Genomic DNA, 21070 nt, shown 5'->3' on the forward strand with positions numbered 1-21070 from the left:
AGGGTCCCTGCTCAGTGGGGTGTCTACTTCTCCTTTGCCCTCTACTCCTCTCTCCCCCCAACTTGTGCTCTCCATCTCTAATAAATAAAAATTTTTTAAAAAGGTAAATAACATTTAAAAGTGTAATATAACATTTTCCAATCTCTTAAAGACTTAGATAAAGGCAACGGTAGGAGTAGATAAACTCAACATAACCTTGGTAAAGCTGTTATCTCGAAGAGTGATTTTGAAAGAGCTCGAAGCATTTGAAGAGAAATCAAAACTGTGAGCAAAACCCACAGCACCAGAAAAAGGAAACATGTAAAGTGTGAACGTTGATGCAACCAGGATTCAACAAAACTGCCCCACCTGAAAGAACTGTTACACTCAAACTTGTAAGTGGAGAAGCAGGTTCCAATCAGAATGACCAAGGAAATTGTTTTTCAAGAACCAGACGGAAGGAGGCCCAGAACTGTAAGCAGAGAGGGAAAACACTGGAGGTATAGAAGGACTACAAGAAACAGGTCTGAAGCAGGTCTGTGCAGTGTAAAGCCAAGATGAAGCGGGCATGTAAATACACAGCTGCCAAACCAGACGACAAAACCTCCTCCCTTCAACTGAATGCAGAACTCAAGAGCCAAAGGGAGAGGACCACCTGAGGCAGTTATTTAAAGAACTGACAATACAGGGAATAAAGTTGCTACATTTTGGTCTGAGGACAAAAGAAGTTCCAAAAAATCAGATCTGCAAGGGCCTGAGGCTTTTTTTTTTTTTTTTTTTAAAGCAGGCTCCACACCCCAAAGTGGGGTTTGAACTCATGACCTGAAATCAAGAGTCACATGGTCTGACTGAGCCAGCCAGGCACCCCAAGGGAGGGCCTGATGCTTCAATCACAGACTTGAACAAAGCTGGAAAATGCAATATTCAGTGGTTTACATGAAAGACTGTTATCTAAGTAACCTGTGATGCTCTTTTATTAAAATTTACACAACTTGGGTGCCCAGGTGGCTCAGCTGGTTAAGCAACTGCCTTCGGCTCGGGTCATGATCCCGGAGTCCCGGATCAGATCGAGTCCCGCATGGGGCTCCCAGCTCCATGGGGAGTCGGCTTCTCCCTCTAACCTTCTCCCCGCTCATGCTCTCTCTCAAATATATAGAATCTTTTTTTTTTTTTTTAAAGATTTTATTTATTTATTTGACAGAGAGAGATCACAAGCAGACGGAGAGGCAGGCAGAGAGGGAGATAGAGGGAAGCAGGCTCCCTGCTGAGCAGAGAGCCCGATGCGGGACTTGATCCCAGGATCCTGAGATCATGACCCGAGCCGAAGGCAGCGGCTTAATCCACTGAGCCACCCAGGCGCCCCTCAAATATATAGAATCTTTAAAAAATAAAATTTACGCAACTAAAAAAAATTTTTTTTTAATTTTATTTATTTATCAGAGAGAGAGGGAGAGAGCGAGCACAGGCAGGCAGAGGGAGAAGCAGGCTCCCCGCTGAGCAAGGAGCCCGATGCGGGACTCGATCCCCGGATGCTGGGATCATGACCCGAGCCGAAGGCAGCTACTTAACCAACTGAGCCACCCAGGCGTCCCTAAAAAAAAAAAATTTTTTATGTGACTGACCGATCATTTCATCTAAGAAATTCTGAGCAAGTCTCAACATCAGAACCAACCAAGAACAAACTAAGGATCAGGTACTCCACAAACACGGACTTTTACAGATTAGAAAGTACAGAAGACAAAAGCAGACAGGACATTTAAGGTCTTCAGGTACCTACTTCGGCACTGCCTGGGCAAGATTTGGTTTTATACCATTCACAGAATATCCTGAAAGCCAAATCAATAACCTTACCACCCCCATTAATCCCATTTCAGTTATTTCCCTATAGAGAAAATCTCATGTTGACACAAAAGCATTTCAAACACAGTCCTTACATTTAGGACTTTAAACAGTTAAGTGGTTGAAAATAAAACCCTCCTATCAAACAGGAGAGATGTGAATATGTACTGGAGAATCTTAGGCATGACTGTACTAGATTTTAATGTAATCACAGGCTGATCAAGTGTACAGCAGCACAATAAACACGATGGCTTTCTCAAGGTTCTCTGCCAAAAACTACCCGGAATACATCTGAACCTTGACAAACAGACATTCAAATTCTAGAAATGCAGAGCACAGAAACTGTGGGGACAGTCTTATGTCCAAAATTATTTTACTGAAGCCAAAGCCATTGGGAAACAGGGCCATAAGTTTGAAGGTTAGGCAAACCCCAAGGGCATCAAAATGTCAATCTAACCTTTAAGCACAACAGTCACTTCCCTATTCAGGAAACAAACTGACGCAGACAAGTCACAGTAGATGGTAGATGTCCCATGTTTCTTATGTTTTTAAAAAACTGTTTTTGCAGGGCACTTGGGTGGCTCAGTCATTAAGCGTCTGCCTTTGGCTCAGGTCTTGATCCCAGGGTACTGGGATCGAGCCCCACACTGGGCTCCCTGCTAGGCAAGAAGTCTGTTTCTCCCTCTCCCACTCCCTGTTTGTGTTCCCCTCTCTCACTGTGTCTCTCTCTGTCAAATAAATAAATAAAAACCTTAAAAAAACAAACAAAAAACTATTTTTGTGTAAGCAGCTGAAATGGAATTCCAGATTTTTAGAAGTCTAATCCTCTAACCACTGGCAGGGGCAAGAGGCACAGAATCACCTAATTTCTGAGACGGAGACCAAATGTACAACTTTCTTACATGATATACAGACAAGATTAATCCAATTTCACTATTTATAGTTTCTGATACAATCCTTTTGAGCTGGCCAGAGCAGACATCCCAATTTCTTAAACAAGGAACTGGAACTGAGAGGCTCAAATGGCCTTGCCCGAAGTTAGGTAAGTGACAGAGTTCCTTCTATAAGGTAGTTCTTCCCCAAAACAAGAGAAACTATCCCCCATCCGCCTTAGAGGACCTATAAACTCTAAGAGCACACTGCTAGATCAAAGCAACATTTCAAAAAAATACTAATGACAAAATATTTGAACTTAGAAATTCAATTTGCATTAACTAGTCATCCAGTCTGCCACAGGGGAAAAAAGTATTAAAAGTGTTTCATTGGAAACAAAGATTTGAATTACAGGCAAAATAAAACCATTTTCCAACTGTTTTGAGAAACAACTCATGCATTCTCCAGCAATGAAGTATCTGATAATAGGCACCAACTTCCACTATTTAGATACTCACTTTTTTTTTTTTTTAAAGGTTTTATCCGTTCATCTGACAGACGGAGATCCCAGGTCTGCAGAGAGGCAAGCAGAGAGAGAGAGAAGGAAGCAGGCTCCCCGCTGAGCAGAGAGCCCGATGTAGGGCTCAATCCCAGGACCCTAGGATCACGACCTGAGCCCAAGGCAGAGGCTTTAACCCACTGAGCCACCCAGGCGCCCCCCACTATCTAGATAATTCCTTAATTTTCACCTAGCACACAAAGAAGGACAGGAGCCAGAAAAGAAATGTACGTAGTAACCCCATGTGTCTGGCATCCAACCTCATCCTTCCTTCTCCTACCTAAAGGTACTTCCAAATTTGTTTGGATAGCTCTGGGGCGAGCTTCCTCCACATTCAAAGGGTGGAACAAATGGTTTAGTCTGAATCTAATCTGCATAGCCCCAGACAGTAGCTAGGATACTGGTTCTGAATAAGCATGTGACCCAATTCTGGCCAAGAGACTATAGAGCAGGACAGTTTGAGGCACTGACTGAAGCTAATCCTACCACTGGCCTTTGGGTCGGAGAGAAGCCAATCCATGTTCACACCAATGAAGCCTGCCTGACTTGGACTTTCTGCTTACCTGCAATCAAAACATCCTTTTACAGAAAAGTTATGCCGAAGACAATGTCTTCCACAAAAACTTAACACACCATCTACAGATGATGTTATGAATGACTGAGGCCTTTAGGCTCCTTATAGAGCAAAAGTTAAAGAATAAAACTTAAGGGATGCCTGGGTGGCGCAGTAGGTTAAGTGCCTGCCGTCAGCTCAGATCATGATCCAGGGATTTTGGAATGGATGCCCACATTGGGCTCCTTGCTGATGCTTCTCGTCTCCCTCTGCTGCTCCCCGTTTGTGCTCTTCCTCCCGCTATCAAATAAATAACTAAAATCTTTAAAAAAAAAAAACAACTTGAGATTTAGAGTTTCTACTTATAATCCAAAGGTGTTGTGAACAAAGTCTCAAAGCTCAGTATTATTTTTTTTGCAAAAAGAAGGGTCACAAACCAGATCCACAAAGTCAAATTTTAAAAGAGATGAAATTCTGGGGCGCCTGGGTGGCTCAGTGGGTTAAGCCTCTGCCTTCGGCTCAGGTCATGACCTTAGGGTCCTGGGATCAAGCACCGCCATCAGGCCCTCTCCTCAGTGGGGAGCCTGCTTCCCCCTCCCTCTCTGCCTGCCTCACTGTCTACTTGTGATCTCTGTCAAATAAACAAATAAAATCTTAAAAAAAAAGATGAAATTCCACTATCTCCAGGTGGAACACGCTTTCTCTGACCATTTGTTTATATATGCCAATCACTCACCACCAAGCCCACAAATTTTCAGCATGTCCTACTCAGTTTCATTTTACCTACCGTCTAAGATGGCCACGCTTAAGTAAGAAAGCATGTTATAAAGGGATGTGGCATCAAGAGGCCTCAAAAACAAGGACTTAAATAAAAGGCATCATACCATTTTTCTCACCTGGCGATTTTAACCTTTAGGGAAAGATGCAGAAGGAAAGCACCACACCACAAAGCTTATTCACAAGAAGAAATACAAAGATAAAAAATAACCTAGAATTTCTTGCTTTCATCTTAAGGACTGCCCATAGCCACAAACACCTGGAAAACAGAATTATAATAACATGCCAGAACCAGAACTCAAACAATCTAGCAGTAGATGCCCTTCTAACAATGCTGGGCTTCTTCAAGCACTGCTGGAGTAAAGATGTTCCCTGGGCACATGCTGGTCAGAGAGAGAACCAGGAACATCTTTCAAACACACAGTATCAACAGAAAGCTCTCAACAGGGGTTCCTGGGTGGCTCAGTGGGTTAAATTCTCTGCCTTCAGCTCAAGTCTTGATCTCAAGACTTGATGGAGCCCTGAGTCGGGCGGTCTGTTCAGCAGGGAGCCTGTTTCCCTTCCTCTCTCTCCCTGCCTCTCTGCCTATTTGTGATCTCTGTCAAACGAATAAATAAAATCTTAAAAAAAAAAAAAAGAAAGAAAGCTCTCAACATATGTCATAGTACTGCTCAACATGCAATGAAAAGTTATTAAAAGTGGAGACAAGGGTGCCTGGCTAGTTCAGTTGGTAAAGCATGTGACTCTCGATCTCAGGGTCGTGAGTTTAAGCCCCACGATGGATGTCGAGCTTACTTTAAAAAAAAAAAAAAAAAAATTAAAAATATTTTTTAGTAAGTAGTTAATTAAAAGTGGAGGCAAAGAAATGGAGCTAACCATAAAACAAAAGTCAAAGAAGAAAAAGACATCAAAAACCTGAGAGAACAGGGGCACCTGGGTGGCTCAGTCCCTTGAGTGTCTGCCTTCGGCTCAGGTCATGATCCCGGGGTCCTGGGATCAAATCCCAAATCAGACTCCCTGCCCAGCAGGGAGTCTGCTTCTCCTTCTGCCCCTTTCCCTGCTTGTTCTCTCTCTCTCTCTCAAATAAATAAATAAAATCTTAAAACAACAACAAAACCCTGAGAGAACAAACCATTAGGGACGTGCTGAGAAGTGGCCCTGGGCCATGTGATCAAACTCTGGGTCAAGGACGCTGGTAAAGAGGTAAGGCACCAGCACCCACCTCAGGCAGCCCACTGGGGCTCCCAAGATAGCCTTGTCCCAGAGGACCAGCACCAGTCCAACCTCTCTTCTGAGCAAGGAACCCAAACAGAAGAAGTTGGTATTAAACAAGGAGAACAATTTCCTAATGAGGAGTCTGGAGACCGAGATTAAAAGTAGCGCCCAGGAAAATGCAAGGAGGGGGCTTTAAAAGGCAAACCAGCAGGTGTGGTCAAGTATTTCCCAGGTAAGCATGAATCTGGGCTAAATTAAAACCAACACGGGGGGCGCCTGGGTGGCTCAGTGTGTTAAGCCACTGCCTTCGGCCCAGGTCATGATCCCAGGGTCCTGGGATCGAGTCCCACATCGGGATCTCTGCTCAGCGTGGAGCCTGCTTCCTCCTCTCTCTCTCTGCCTGCCTCTCTGCCTACTTGTGATCTCCCTCTGTCAAATAAATAAATTAATTCTTTAAAAAAAAAAAAAAACCAACACGGTAACTTTTCACTCCCCTCTTCTGTTGCAGATATCAAAAAATGTACTAGGCCAGGAACAGAACAGAACTGAAAACTAAACAAACATCACCCTTTTTAGATCTACCAAATCAAGACTTTTTTTCCCTCCCCTTTCCAAAAGAGGATACCAAAGTCGTGCCCTACAACACGGAGTAGCAAGAACCACACACTCCATATTTTGCTGAATTCTGTCCACACTAAGAGACAACTCACTCTCCTCCACATCCTCCCAGCCAAACCAAAATGACTGAGCCTTAGACTTTTCAAAAGCACAAAAGCAATCAAAAGGGGCCCTCAGCTAGGCTCTTACCTCAAATCTGAACTTCCTATGTGTTTCCTTTAGGAGCTATCAAAAACCTGGCATAAGTGCCAACCTCTCCCCAGTCTGCAGAACAAGCCATTTTCAGCTTGCCAGTTAAGTGTATAATCAGACAAAAATACAGCAGCACTACCCTTTAAAGAAACCCCATCCCATTATCTCCCCCCTTGTACATAATATCTAAATATTTAATCGGAGCTATGAACAAGAACTTAGATTTACCACTACACGTAATGCTGCATGCGCTGGTGACACTACCTTGCTAACTACACTGGTTCTATTTAAGGTATCTAATTAATCCTACAGCTGTAGTCCTGTTCTCCAAAGACTTCACCCTGAAAAAGAGGAAGGTGAGTATCTCTGCAGAGCATTACCTCTTTTCTTTCAATCAGGTAAGAGTATTTTGCTACACTACCAAATTTCACGAACCACAACTCCCCTTTCCTACCAGGTAAAAAAGGATGCATTTACTTTTAACAAAAACAGGATATAAAACAAAACCAGTTCTAACAATCTAACACATTTGCAGTAACAAGAAAATGTATTTCCATTTTTTAAAAAATGATGTCTCAGGGTGCCTGGGTGGCTCAGTAGTTGGGCGTCTGCCTTAGGCTCTGGTCATGACCTCCCAGAGTCCTGGGTTACAGCCCAACATCAGAACCACAGCAGGCTCCCTGCTCAGTGGGAAGCCTGCTTCTCCCTCTCCCACCTCCCCTGCTTGTGTTCTCTCTCTTGCTGTGTCTCTCTGTCAAATGAATGGATAGAATCTTTAAATTAAAAAAGAAAAATTGAATGTCTCTCTCATTAAATCAGCTGAACAAAAGAAAACTAAGAAATTATAAAAAGCAATTTCAAATCAAGCAATCCATTTTGGGGATTATTTCAGAGTTCAGCTTCTAACCCATCTTCTATTTTGAAGCACTGTCAGCTTTAGTCCTAAAAAGATAACATAAAACAGCACACAACAGCACCAAAAGTTAAACAGAAAATCTAAAGGATGTTCATGTTTTTGTATGGCCTAGGCAAAGAGAGGCATACAAAAGCCACCAAAAATGGTGCCATCCCCACCTTCAAGAAAAATAAATTGCAACAAACAAATGGATAAACTGTAGCACCACACACAGAATAGAATGCTACTCAGACCAAACAAACAATAAACCAACAACACTGGGGCCGGGGAGGGGGCCAAAATGGACACCCAGCTACTTATTAACACCTGCAGCATGTACTCCATGGATCAATCTCAGAAACACGGGAAGTTCATGAAGCCAGGCACAAAAGACTGTGCCATAAGGCTCTATTCATGACTTTATGGAAATAGGAAACCATACATACAACAGTCACATCAGTGGTGCCAGGGGCTCGGGTTGGAGATAGATCCTCTATGCCGTCACAGTATATGTTGTCTGTCAAATTCAAGCTATGATTCTTAAAAGGGTGATTATATGGTATTCAAATTATACTCCAAGAAATGAGTCTCTAAAACAGATTTTAAGTATTATTCCAAATTCTCTGGATGAAACCAAGAGACAATCCAGACAATGCTGAAGACCCTCTGGAACTGATGGATGTTAATTTACTCAAGAGTCAAAATTTAAGGAACTCAGCTACATAAAATCAAAGTTTGACCACTGGGGCACCATCTCCGTTTCCCGTTTCTCGCAGGCCTAGACTATGAGTTCCTCCTTCCCTAAAATCAACATTCTATTCACCAGTTTCACTTTATGTTTTCAAATTACTAACCCAAAAAACTGCAAATTCCACCCACGATGCCTCACAATAATGTATTTTTCCTATAGAATGCTGCCATTATTTGCACATTCTTGGGCAAAAATAATACAGGAAGGTGCTCCACAGCTTGTTTTAACCTTTGATCATTCTGAAATGCATTAAGTCCGTTACTGTTATATGCAGCTTCTCCCAAGTTTGAAAGCATTTAATTTAATTACATTTTTACTAAGATTAACAAATTCAAATCCTTTCTCCACAGACACCCTGTCCCGACGAAGCATCAAATCCAAATTTCCAAATCTTCAAAATCAACTGAGACATAAAACCTAAAGCCGTGGTTACTGAGAGCACAATAAACAAGAACACTTACTTACATATCTTCACGTCATGGGGAGGGGTGAGGATTAGCTCCAGAAAAACACTACCATAAAACAAATCTATCAACGCAAACTCTGATCACGCATTTCCTGCCAACAATATACAATCAGATATGCGGTAGTTTTGAAAGCAAACGCGACGTTGCTAGGAAGAGCAGTATGTTAATATGCACAGATTAGTCCAATCAGCTCGTTTTCAGCGCACTTAAATGCTACGAAAATACCTCGGTCTACGCTGCCTAACTCAAGACTCTTTTCCGGGAAGTGCTCACCTCCCTGTGGCACCATGAACTCCCTTCTTCCCTGGGTGCCCTCGCCAGTGAGAGGCAGCAGGCCTCGCTGGTCTCCCAGCTCGGGGCTTCTCAACCCCGCACTACCCACACTTGGGGCGGGGGAGCCTGTCTTGCGCCACGCAGGATATTCAGCAGCCCTCTCTTAGGGATGACATTCAAAACTGCCCCCAGTGTCAAACGCGCCCAGCGGGGAGGACCGGAGGGGGTCAAACGCCCCGGCTGAGATGCAGGGATATAGGAGACCATCCCCGGAGTTCTCAACCGACAAAGTACTCGGGGCACTTGGTGGCCGGACTCCGCAGCAGCAAAGACTCCGGCAGTCTGGACCCGGGGAAGGGTGTCCAATACCCTCACAGGGCAGGGCTCAAACCCTGACACAGGCTGCCCTTCCCCTTAGCCGGCAATGCAGCAAGGTTATCTTTACCTTTATAGAGGTTGGTGACGGCGGTGGCTGCGTTTTGGAAGGGGACCCAGAGAGAAAGTCCTGGCTGCTGACACACTCGGTCTGAAAAAGCGGAGGAAAGAGAAAAAACACACAAAAGACACAGAAAGAGAGAGAGAGACACAGAGAGAGATGATGTTATTTGGGCGTCAATCACTCCGGAACGGCCATATTAGGTTTCGCCATTTTGTTCCAAGGCTTCAGGATCCCACACTCAACTGCGAGAACTGCAGCGAAGGGGTCGCGGCGGGAGCAAGGGCGAGCCGCGGGGCCCAGAGGCGCAACCCCGGGACCGACCGCGGCCGAGGGAGGCGCCCCCTCCCAGTCCCCGCCCGGAGGCCGGCTTCGGGCACAATGGGCCGGCCCCGCCGCCTCCCTTCGCCATTTTGTGACCCGGGGCCCCTCCCCTCCCCTCCCGGCCGGGGGGCGCCAGCAGCCGGGCCTCAGCCGCGGGCGGGCCCCCGAGAGCGGCCCCAAACGGGAGCGCCCCCCGCGCCGGCCCCCAGCTCGGCTGCGGCCGCCCGCCGGGCCCGCCCCCTGCGCCGCCATCTTGTGGGGAGGGGGCGACGGGGCGGCGGGGGCGCGGAGGCCCGGCCCAGCCCGGCCGGCGGGTGGGCGGCCGCCCTCGGGGTTCTCCACCGACCCGCGGACCCCGAGGCGCGTCGGCGGCGGCGGGGGAGGCGGCGGGGCGGCGGCAGCGGCAAGATGGCGGCGGCGGGCCTCACCTTTGTAGAGCTGGGCCACGGCGGTGGCCGAGTTCTGGAAGAGGTGCCACAGCTTCTGCTGCTTGTGCTCGGGCTGCGCGGCGGCCGCCGCCTCCTCTTGCAGCTCGGGGGGCAGCTGCTCGTCCTGCTCGGCCTCAGCCAGGCACTGCCGCTCCCACTTAGAGAACCAGTGCTCCGGCCCGTGCTCCTGGATCTCGGCCTCGCCCTCCTCCTTCCGCTCCTCCATCCTCCGCGGCCTCCCGCGGCCTCGCCGCCGCCGCCGCCGCGTCCTCCTCAGGCGGGGCCCCCGCGGGAGCGTCGTCGTCGAGCGACCCGGCGGCGGGGCCCAGCGGCCGGCGGCGGCTCCTCGAGGCGGCCCAGGCCTCCTGCACCCCGACGGCTTGCGAAACCCGCCCCGCGGCCCCGCGCTATCCGGGACGACCCCCGCCCGGGCCTCCCCACCCCCGGGCCCCGCCGAAGGTCGCCGCGGCCCGGACGACCGCCGCCGCCCCTCGCCTTGCCGGCCTGAGCCTGTCTACCGCCCACCCATGGCGCCGCGGCCCCCCTAGGGCCGCCGCCGCTGACCGCCGAGGCCTCCGCAAAGCTCGGCCTGCGCCGCCGAGCCCACCCCGAAGACTGAGGAACGTCGTCGTCGCCGCCGCCGTCGACGCCTCTGCGGCTGCTGGTCCCCGCCCTCCCCCGCCCACATGCTGACTGGAGAAGCACCGCCCACTCGGCCTCGGCTCCCCTGCCCGGTTGGGGCGCGCCCGCTCCGAGCGCCCTCATTGGTCGGATCCGACCGGTTCCGCGTGCCGGCCTCTGAACACAGCACTGTGATTGGCTTACCGTCCTGTCTGCCTGACGTAACCAATGGGCGGGGGGAAGGGAGCCTGTGTCAGGAAGGATGGAAAAGGAGGGGGAGGAGCTGACAGTGGTTGCGTCCAAGCCTACCAAAGGGGAAAAAAAAAAAAAAAGATAAAGATAAAAGGTACGCATGCGCAGTGGTTGCTTCCCCCCCCCGGCGGGGGGAGGGCAGTGACAGTCACGTGACCCGGCCCAGCGACCGCGCCCCGCGGGGTCTTTTCAGGCGCTTCCCGGCAACAGGGGCCCCAGAATTAAGTCGGGCCACCGCGCCCTGGTGTCTGGGGTGGCAGTCCGCTTGCCCCAGCTCCTTGGGCTCCAAAACGGCTAGGGGCGTAGAGAAAGAATAAAACGTCCAAGTTGGCAGATTATCTTTTGAGTCCCATTTCTCGGATGGGCAAGTTGGGCTTCCGAGCCCCAAGGAAAACTTTCAAGTGGCGAGGCTAGCGGCCCTTCCTGCGGCCCGCTGCCCTTCGGGGAGTGCGTCCCGTGACGCGACCATCCGCCCGATCCAGAGGCCGCCAGCCAAGCGGACGGGACGCCCCGGCTAGGTTAGCGACCCCCAAGCTGTCCGGAGGAGCACACTCCGGGGCCACGTGTGCCCGTCAGCATCACGCGCCAGCCCCCGCCTCCCCCAGCCGGAACCCGCGTGGCCATGCGGGGTGGACTGCCCGGACTCCCGTTAACCCGTGCCGCGCGGTGGCCCTGTCACCCCTGAGGCTCTGGGGGCCCCCGGAAGAAGCCGCCACGCAAACGAGTGATGACCGCACAGAGGCGAAACCGGCCCTCCAGCTGCTGGAGGTGAGAGCAGGAGCCACCCAGGGCCTGCAGAAGCTGGCCGGGGTACCACCTCGCAGGAGCTACCACAGGGAGCTCCTGCAAAATAAGGTGGCTTTAAAGCTGTCACTTCTGGACTCAAATGTGACCTCCTCGTTAAGGCCTACGAGTCCCTGTGGGACCTGGGCCCACCTCCTCCGTGTTCATCTCACGCCATCTTTTGCTTGGCTCGTGCTGCCCAGTAACACTGGCCTTCTTTCTGTTTCCCCAGGACACCAAGCTCTTCTCTGCCTCAAGGCCCTTGCTCTCACGGTACACACTCTCCCTCTAGAATCTTTCCCCTCAATTCTCAAGGCTCTGCTCAAATGGCCTATAAGCCCTTGTCATACCAGCTTTATTAAAGTAGAGCATTCCACACTCCTGTTGCCTGGCTTTATTTTTTCATACCCTGAATCACTACCTGAAATGACCCTACTATTGATGTGTTTACATATAACTCTCTTGTCACTAAAAAGTAACTTATCAGGGGCAGAATCTTGAAGTCTTGTTCCTGGCTGAATCTTAAAAAGATTGGTAAATAGGATGTAGGAAGAAATGGGGTTAGAGGCCACCCCAGAAAAGACATGCCAGGCAATAGTAGGAGTTATGGGGGAACCCCCAGTTCTTCAGCCAACCAGAGTGGGAGCTGCGGCCTGTGCACTTTGTCCATCCAGGATCAGAGGCACACAGCCTAGGGTTTACCGATTTTGTAAAAGCACTACAAAAACACAATCTGTTGACTCTGTAATATGAAAAGAAATATTTTTTTCAGGAGTGTGTGGATGGCTTAGTCCATTAAGTGTCTGCATGTTGCTCAGCCCGTGATCTCCAGGGCCTGGGATCAGCCTGCATTGGGCTCCCTGCTCAGCGGGGAGCCTGCTTCTCTCTCTCTCTCTCTCTCTCTCTCCCTCTGCTCCTCTGCTCTGCTTGTGCGCTCTCTCTCTCTCAAATAAATAAATCTGTAAAATCTAAAAATCTTTTTCAAAAAAAGCTTTTTCAATAATGATTACAATAGAAAAGCATCTGAAAATCTGTCACTTTGATGGAAAAAAAAGTTTAATCTGAGTGTATTTTCACAGAGATTTTTCTGAGAACTGCCATGGTCTTAAATGAGTCTCTCTCCTTCTTCCTCCCTCTCGCTTTCTCTCCCCCTCTCCCCTACCCCGAGAAACGCACATACACACAGAGATGACTCTGGACACCAGTCTACAGGTCAGTTTCATTCTAAACTGCCCTTTATAAAACCTAAGCAACACTATTAGACATCAGTACCTGGTGGGTGCTCATGGTCAGGCTCCAACAGCTGAAGAATGAGGTTTATCAGTGGCCACTGTGAAAAGCAGCCTGTGCCCGAATGCCATGAAGACAGAAAGTAAGATGTGTAAGGGGTATAAAAGGGTACTTCCCACTGGTGGGAATCACAGAGGACCTCCTGGGGTAGAAAGCATTTTTGCTAGGCCATGAAGCATAGACAAGTTTCCTGAAAGGGAGAGACCCCTCAGAGCAGAGGGACGCATGGATTCAAAGGCACAGAGGTGGAAAAGGCTTAAAGAACCAGGAATAGAGGGGTGCCTGCATGGCTCAGTGGGTTAAAGGCTCTGCCTTCGGCTCAGGTCATGATACCAGGCTGCTGGGATCGAGCCCCACATTGGGCTCTCTGCTTGGCGGGGAGCCTGCTTCTCCTCTCTCTCTGCCTGCCTCTCTGCCTACTTGTGATTTCTGTCTGTCAAATAAATAAATAAAATCTTTAGAAAAAAAAAACATAACAGGAATAGGGAGTGCCCTGGTGGCTCAGTGGGTTAAGCCTCTGCCTTCGGCTCAGGTCATGATCTCAGGATCCTGGGATAGAGCCTGGCATCAGGCTCTCTGCTCAGCGTGGAGCCTGCTTCCCCCTCTCTCTCTGCCTGCTTGTGATTTCTCTCTCTGTCAAATAAATAAATACAATCTTTAAAAAAAAAAGGAAAAACGAACCAGGAATAGCCTGCTCTTTCTGCTCATGGGTCCTGTCCCCATCCTATAATAAAACCACCATTTTTGCATCCAAAAAAAAAAAAAAAAGAACCCAAATAATCTGGTTTGCATTTTCTTTCTTTCTCTCGATGAGAGAGTACTGCCTTGTTTGGCTTTCTAAATTTAATAAGTACTTCCTATCTGAGTGACCTTGGGCAAATTACTAAGACTCTGAGCATCATAAATGGAGTTGGTAATAGAAACTCCTTAGGTTTGCTTTCAGGATTAAGTGTGAATAAATGAGAAAAGGACTGAGTGCCATACCAGTCCACAAAATTATTCAATAAAAACTAGCACTCTAGGGGCCTGAGAAAGTGCTCCTACATTAGCCTCCAACCTTGGAATTGGGAGGTCTGGACGAGCCACAATGCATATGACATCTCTCAGCTAAACTCTGGAAACTTCACATCCATTTGAAGTAATTAGCTTTTGATGACTCGAGAAAACGTGGGTTGGTGTATACTTTCTTTTTTCTTTTCTTTTTTTTTTTTTTTTAATAGGCTCCACACCCAACGTGGGTCTGGAACTCACAAACCCAAGCTCAAGAGGCACATGCTCGGCTGCCTGAGGCAGGCCAGGCACCCCTGTCCTTTCATTTTTAACATCCTTCCAGACCTTTAAATATGTATATGTAAATACTTTGTTGCTGTTGTTAAAGATTTGAGAGAGAGAGACAGAGAGAGACAGTGTACGCCTGCAGAGGGAGGAGCAGAGGGAGAGGGAGAGAACGAATCCTCAAGCACACTCTCCACTGAGTGCAGAGCCCAGTACAGGCGAATCCCAGAACCCCGAGATCATAACCCCAGCTGAAATCAACAGCTGGACGCCCAACTGACAGAGCCACCCAGGCGCCCCACATAAACGCTTTTTAACATAAAAGATGTATTACAGAGCATGTTAGGAAACTGAGCTTTTATTTTCAATTTTACAATAGATCTTGGACATCTTTTCTATTTCAACAAGGCACAGGTGACCCCTTGAATGATGCAGGGATTAAGCGTATGACTCTATGCACAGTTGAAAATCCATAGGTGACTTTTTTTTTTAAAGATTTTTATTTATTTATTTGACAGAGATGGAGAGAGGGAACACAAGCAGGGGGAGTGGGAAAGGGAGAAGCAGGCTTCCTGCTGAGCAGGGAGCCCGATGTGGGGCTCGATCCCAGGGCCCTAGGATCATGACCTGAGCCGAAGGCAAGCGTTTAATGACTGAGCCACCCAGGCACCCCCCATGTGTGACTTTTGACACCCCCAAAACTTACTGCTAATAGTCTCCTGATGACTGGAAGCCTTATCCATAATATACAGTTGATTAACACAGATCGTGTATGTTGTATATACTATCTATCTACTACTCTTACAATAAAGTAAGCTAGAGGAAAGAAAATGTGATTAAGAAAGTCATAACTAAGAATACTTTTATAGTACTGTAGCTATTGAAAAAATCCACATATAAGTGGACCCACACAGTTCAAACCCATGTTGCTCAAAGGTCAAGTATAGTTGGCTCTTTCCTCATTAGCAGTCACATTGTACCCCATGGTGTAGGTCCATGATAATGTATTTATCAGTTCACCACGAAAGAGCATTTGGCTGTGTTCAGGAACTTAGGACTACAGCAATATGTACTCAGCGTTCCCATACATTCATCTTTGCCTTCCTTGAGTAACTTCTTTCGTATGCATTCCATGACATAGAATCACTTGGTAAAGGCACTGGATTCTGTATTCACTGGTCCTGTTATTCTTAGTACCACGGAAGTACTCCATGTTTCAACTGAACAATTCCAATTACACAGAACAGAAAGTAAAAACGGGAAGTCATTCCACCTCCTCAATTCCGAACTCCAGAAATAATCTGTAACCTTTGGAAATGATGTCCATGTTTATGTGTAACTATATACATGTGTGTCTGTCTTTAAGGGGGAAAAGGTGATCGTTTTAAGAGTACTATCAAAACATTTTTCTCTTGCGGTGCCTGGGTGGCTCAGTGGGTTAAAGCCTCTGCCTTTGGCTCAGGTCATGATCCCAGAGTCCTGGGATTGAGTCCTAGGATGAGTCCTGGGATGGAGTCCTGGGATGAAGTCCTGGGATGGAGTCCTGGGACCGAGCCCCATATCCGGCTCTCTGCTCAGCGGGGAGCCTGCTTCCTCCTCTCTCTCTGCCTGCTTCTCTGCCTACCTGTGATCTCCGTTTGTCAAATAAATAAATAAATAAAATCTTAAAAAAATTTTTTTCTCTTAACATAATTTGAACATTGTTCCATGTCAGTACATAAATTCTTTTAAAATACTGTGAAGGGCGCCTGGGTGGCTCAGTGGGTTAAGCCGCTGCCTTCGGCTCGGGTCATGATCTCAGGGTCCTGGGATCGAGTCCCGCATCGGGCTCTCTGCTCAGCGGGGAGCCTGCTTCCCTCTCTCTCTCTCTCTGCCTGCCTCTCCATCTACTTGTGATTTCTCTCTGTCAAATAAAAAAAAAAAAAAAAAAAAAATACTGTGAAATATTTCATTGCCTTGATTAAGTATTTAAGATTCCCTATGGATGGAAATGTAGGGTGTAACCAGTCTTTGGAGATTATAAATAATGCTGTAATCACTATCCTTGTATAAATGTGCTGTACTGAATATCCTTGCAAATGTGTACCCCCAGAAATAGTATTTTGCAGTCAAAAGGTAAAAGAATTAAATATTTTATGAGAGACTTCAAAAATGTCCTTCAGAAGGCAGAGTAATTGTCACTGCCTCCAAGAAATACATAAATGCATTGTTTTTCCCATCTTGTTAATAGTATTAAAAAAAAAAAAACCCTCTGCACTTTGCTGATCAAATAAGCAAAAAATCGGTATCTCCTTATGGTTGTACTTTGATCGGTCCAGTTTCCCAGGCTGTCATTGGTTTTTTTTATTTTGTTTATCCTTTTTCATCTTTCTCGCCCTGGAAATTTTTTAAATTGTTAAATCTTTGACTTTCTAGCTTCTGAGTTTTGCATCAGGCTTAGGAAGGCTTTCCACACTCCGAGATTATCTGTTAACATGATTGACTCGAAACTGAAATGGCAGCCCATCTTTTGCCTCTCCTACCAGACGACTGAGCATAAACATCAAGAGAATGCATGATACCACCAGCTTCTCATTAAAGTTATATAATGCATGCATTCATCACAGTAAGCACTATTAAGTGGCCTCGTAGATTAATTGCTGCCAGAAAAGGTCAAAGTTAGGCTCAAGGACATGAGTCAAATGACATGAGAAAAATGAAATAACACTGTGAGCACAAAGGGCCAATCAAAATAAGATAAAATCAAACGCCTTTTATTTAACACTTAACAGTATATACCTTTATACAAGAGCAGTGTTTCTGTGTGTTTTAATATATACCCTGTTCCTGTTTGGGACAATGTTGACATACTAAATACACCCCCCATGCTGCATTCAGCTCCCCACGGAGGATGAGATTCTTCGTCCGAGGAGATCTAGACGCTAAAGGTGGCCTGGCTTGTGCCGTTGAGGGCAGACCCATCACAGTCCGCATGCGCAGAAACAACCTTCCGCCTCTTCAGGGAGGTGGACGAAGGAGAGTGGGACAGATGTATCTGATCCTTTTTTCATAGCTTTCCTGGGGCACAAAAAGGCAAGCTCATGATCAAATCTGCTCACAGCTTACCTCATTCGGTAAATTGAAGGGAGGCGTTTCTCCCTAAACTCTTTGTTTTCAATACAAACCTAGAAAACAAAGTTGAGTTTTGAAAAAGATTTTTAACAAAAACTGGAAGCCTTATATGTTCTTCTTGCCTTGCTATGAAATGCAGTTTATCTCAGACAAGCAAATGCTATGCCTCTTAAAAAAAGCAACAGAAAATACTGCTGGTCTGTTGTCTGTGACACGGAAAAAGTGTCCAAGACTTTCAGACCTCGTGCAGGAAATAGTGGATTCTCCAAAGGGTCTCTTCAAACTGAACATAGAATGGGATCGTATAAACATAACACGGCCGGCTAGCTCCCTTCCCAATATCCATTCCACAGGTATTTTTTGCTAACAGAGCCTAAATTGTAGTCCAGTGGGCAGTGTGCCCAGCTCAAGAACTACATTTCCCAGCCTCCTTTGCGACGAAGGGAGGATGATGAAATAATAACAGGGAGTCATAGGGTGGGGCTTCCAGGAAAGCTATTTAAAAGGAAGTGACTTAGCTTGGTCTCTTCCTCTCGCTACTTCCTCCTTCCTGGGGCTTGGAATTCAAACGAGATAGGCTGGGCTGCGGCAGCCATCTTTGACCAAGGGGGTAACCTTAAGGAAGCCATATGCAGAGAATGGTGGAGCAGAAAGGAGGAAGTCTGATGAACTTGTGGATGTCCTCAGACTACCTCTAAACTTTTTTTTTTTCTTTTTTGGTAAGCTAGTTCAGATAAGCGTCTGTGCTCACGTTTCCCCACCAACAGTGAAACATAATTCATTACTCATTATAGTACATAAAGCTCATGTAATCTGGACGGTGCCAAATAAAGATAATATTCTGTAGTTTGGGGAGTTTTGAGATTGCTGTTTGTGCTTTATCTTTGCTCTTACCCACTTTTTATGTAACATTTCCCTTTTACAACAGTGTGTTCCTTGCATGGCTGGTGCTCAGTCTGAAACCAAAGTTAGAGTTTGCTTCCAGTTATAAAATAGTGGGTTAAGAATGATCTCTCTTGGGGCGCCTGGGTGGCTCAGAGGGTTAAAGCCTCTGCCTTTGGCTCAGGTCATGATCCCAGGATTCTGTGATCGAGCCCCGCTCTCTCCTTGGTGGGGCTCTCTCCTTGGTGGGGAGCCTGCTTCCTCCTCTCTCTCTCTCTGCCTAATTGTGATCTCTCTCTGTCAAATAAATAAATAAAATCTTTAAAAAAAAAAAAAAAGAATGATCTCTCTTAACTGCTATCTGAAGGATGAATCCTAGGCAGTTAAAGCTATTTTCAGAAAGACTGCCCATGGCCTTCCCAACTTGCCACAGCTTGGCAGGTAGTGCCCAGGGCTGGGGCTGGAGGCACGCTCCAGCACTGCGGTGATGCCACCATGGAAAGAGCCTCATGACAGAGTTTCCCAGGCCTCCGGTTTCTGGCTGCTAAGTGATTCCTTGATTTTCCCAAAATCTGTTTTAAGATGGCACAACTCTGAAGAAAAAAAAGTCTCAGGTCCATTTTGCCAAGACGGGTGTCAAGAGAGAACCAGCTTCTCGCTGGGCAAGATGTCCACACCACGGAGTCCCAGTGTCTGGCCATAGCCAGCATCCTGAAACAGTAATTCAGGCTCTGGAATTCAGTCCACAGCTCTGCGCGCCTCACGCAAATCCCGGTTGATCTCGCTCAAATGCAGAAGTCTGTTTCTGTGTGGCTGGGATGGGCCCTGAATGGGTGCATTTCTAACAAGCTCCCAATGATGCTGGTGCTCCTGGGGCACAGATTGCATCTTAAGCGGGAAGGCACTTGCTGGCTCTTCTCACAATACAGTCCCAGTCTCTGTTGGGCACCTTTTTGTCATTCAGATCTCTGTTCACATGCTACTTCCTCTGAGCAGCTCTCCTTGACCAGCCAGCCCATACTAGTCTCCTGGCCCCCATGCTTTTCTACTTCACCCAAATTTCACCTGTATCACATGGGGCCTCCCCACCCCCAATGCCCACCACAATTTTCATAAGATCCGGTCAACTGAGTGTCTAAATCACAAATTTAGAGTTTGGGTTGAAACCAGAAATTGGGAGTGGAGTCATATTAATGCCTCGGTTGTTCTATTCCTCCTTGAAGGACATAACCCCAGCCCAGGAATCATGCCCTCAAATTCATTTCCACGCAGGCTGGAGCTTCTTGGTTTCTAATATATGCATGATCCCAGGGCATTAGCCTTTTAGCACTTTTCTGTCCAGTCTTTTGTATTAATATAATTATTTCCAGTGGTGTGCTGGAGCTGGCTCCTGCAAGTTTAGCAAGCCAGTTGCTTCCATCTGTCCAACTCCTCCTCTGATGACATCATGAGGTACCTTGAAATGAGCCACAGTGGGCACGATTATACCATGGATATGCTACAAATGAGAGATTTTTCAGTTTCAGAGTGTCAGTTTTTTTGTTTTTTGTTTTGTTTTTAAAGATTTGAGAGAGAGGGAGAGAGGAAGAGAGACCATGAAGGGGGAAGGACAAGCAGACTCTCCGCTGAGCAGGGAGCCTGATGCAGGGGTCAATCCCAGGACCCCAAGATCATGACCTGAGCCGAAGGCAGACAGTTAACTGACTGAGCCACCCAGGCACACCTCCAGAGAGTCTATTGTTAGCAATCTACCAGGACATCACTGATTTAACTTACACGACATCAGTTTTCCCCAGTCACATATCCTAACTAGTTATCGCCCCTCCTAAAGTACACCAGGAGCTTGTCCCAGTAAATGGGGACAGATGATACATCACTAACCACACAAACAAGAAAATTCTAGGAAGCAGTACAGTATGAAGAAAATGAACCAAACCACTGATATGTTCAATGAAGTCCTTTTATCCACCCCTTCACATATCACAAACAGTTGCCCAAGTTTTAAAAAGGTTTAAGGAGCATTCTTCCTATGCATAATATTTACTCCTCATGATAATAATCTTCCAATTTATTTATGCAATCCTCAACAGATGAAGGCTTTTTAGCCTTGGCACTGTAGATATTCTGAATCAAATCATTCTTGGGTAGGGGTGCTGTCTCATGCGTTGTAAGATGTTGAGCAGGATCTCTGGCTTTTGCCCACCAGATGCCAGTAGCAGCAGTGCCCACTATCCCAGTTAGGGCAACAAAAAATGTCTCTGGATTTTGTCCCCTGGTGAGCCAAATCACCCTGGTTGAAGATCACGACCTTAGCTGGATATTACATCGACAAACGAAGGCTTCTAAGAAGGAAGGGGGTCTCAGAGAGTGGCTCCAGTAGCAGCCGTGCCAACTGGGAACTTGTTAGAAATGAAGATTCCCAGGCATCAGAATCTCCGGGGTGGGGCCAGGCAGTCTGGGCTCTAACAAGCCCTCCCGGGGATTCTGATGCACAGTCCGGTTTGATTGGGGGCCAGGGATGAAGGTTTTTAGAAACCACAATAGTGTTTGGTAGCTTTGTATTGCAATGCGTGGTTGTGGTTGCATCATAATGATGTGTGTGTGTGTGTGTGTGTGTGTGTGTGTGTGTGTGTCCCACCTACGCATCTCTGGCTAGTATAGGTGATTAGAGCAAATT

At 47.1% G+C, this 21070-nt stretch overlaps 1 protein-coding gene and 1 long non-coding RNA gene across 5 annotated transcripts in view; one reads left to right on the plus strand and one right to left on the minus strand.

Annotated features, from left to right (window-relative positions):
* Nucleotides 1–10432, minus strand: part of C20H16orf72 (chromosome 20 C16orf72 homolog) — a 28280-nt gene extending 17848 nt beyond the window's left edge. For all 4 annotated transcript variants that reach the window (XR_004282074.1, XM_032328688.1, XM_032328687.1 and 1 more), the window contains exons 1-2: nt 10180–10432; nt 9437–9517 (exon numbers count right to left, since the gene is read on the minus strand). Coding sequence is in view for 3 of the 4 variants with exons in the window: in XM_032328688.1 (XP_032184579.1) it covers nt 9437–9517; nt 10180–10405 (307 nt within the window). In the remaining variant the exon portion in view is untranslated. The remainder of the gene's footprint in view (nt 1–9436; nt 9518–10179) is intronic.
* Nucleotides 10433–11190: 758 nt separating this feature from the next.
* Nucleotides 11191–12213, plus strand: LOC116581496. Its single transcript, XR_004282075.1, has 2 exons — nt 11191–11820; nt 12068–12213. It is a non-coding gene; the product is annotated as an uncharacterized LOC116581496 (long non-coding RNA).
* Nucleotides 12214–21070: the final 8857 nt, after the last annotated feature.

This window comes from Mustela erminea, chromosome 20, assembly GCF_009829155.1.
Source record: "Mustela erminea isolate mMusErm1 chromosome 20, mMusErm1.Pri, whole genome shotgun sequence".
NCBI classification, from domain to species: domain Eukaryota; kingdom Metazoa; phylum Chordata; class Mammalia; order Carnivora; family Mustelidae; genus Mustela; species Mustela erminea.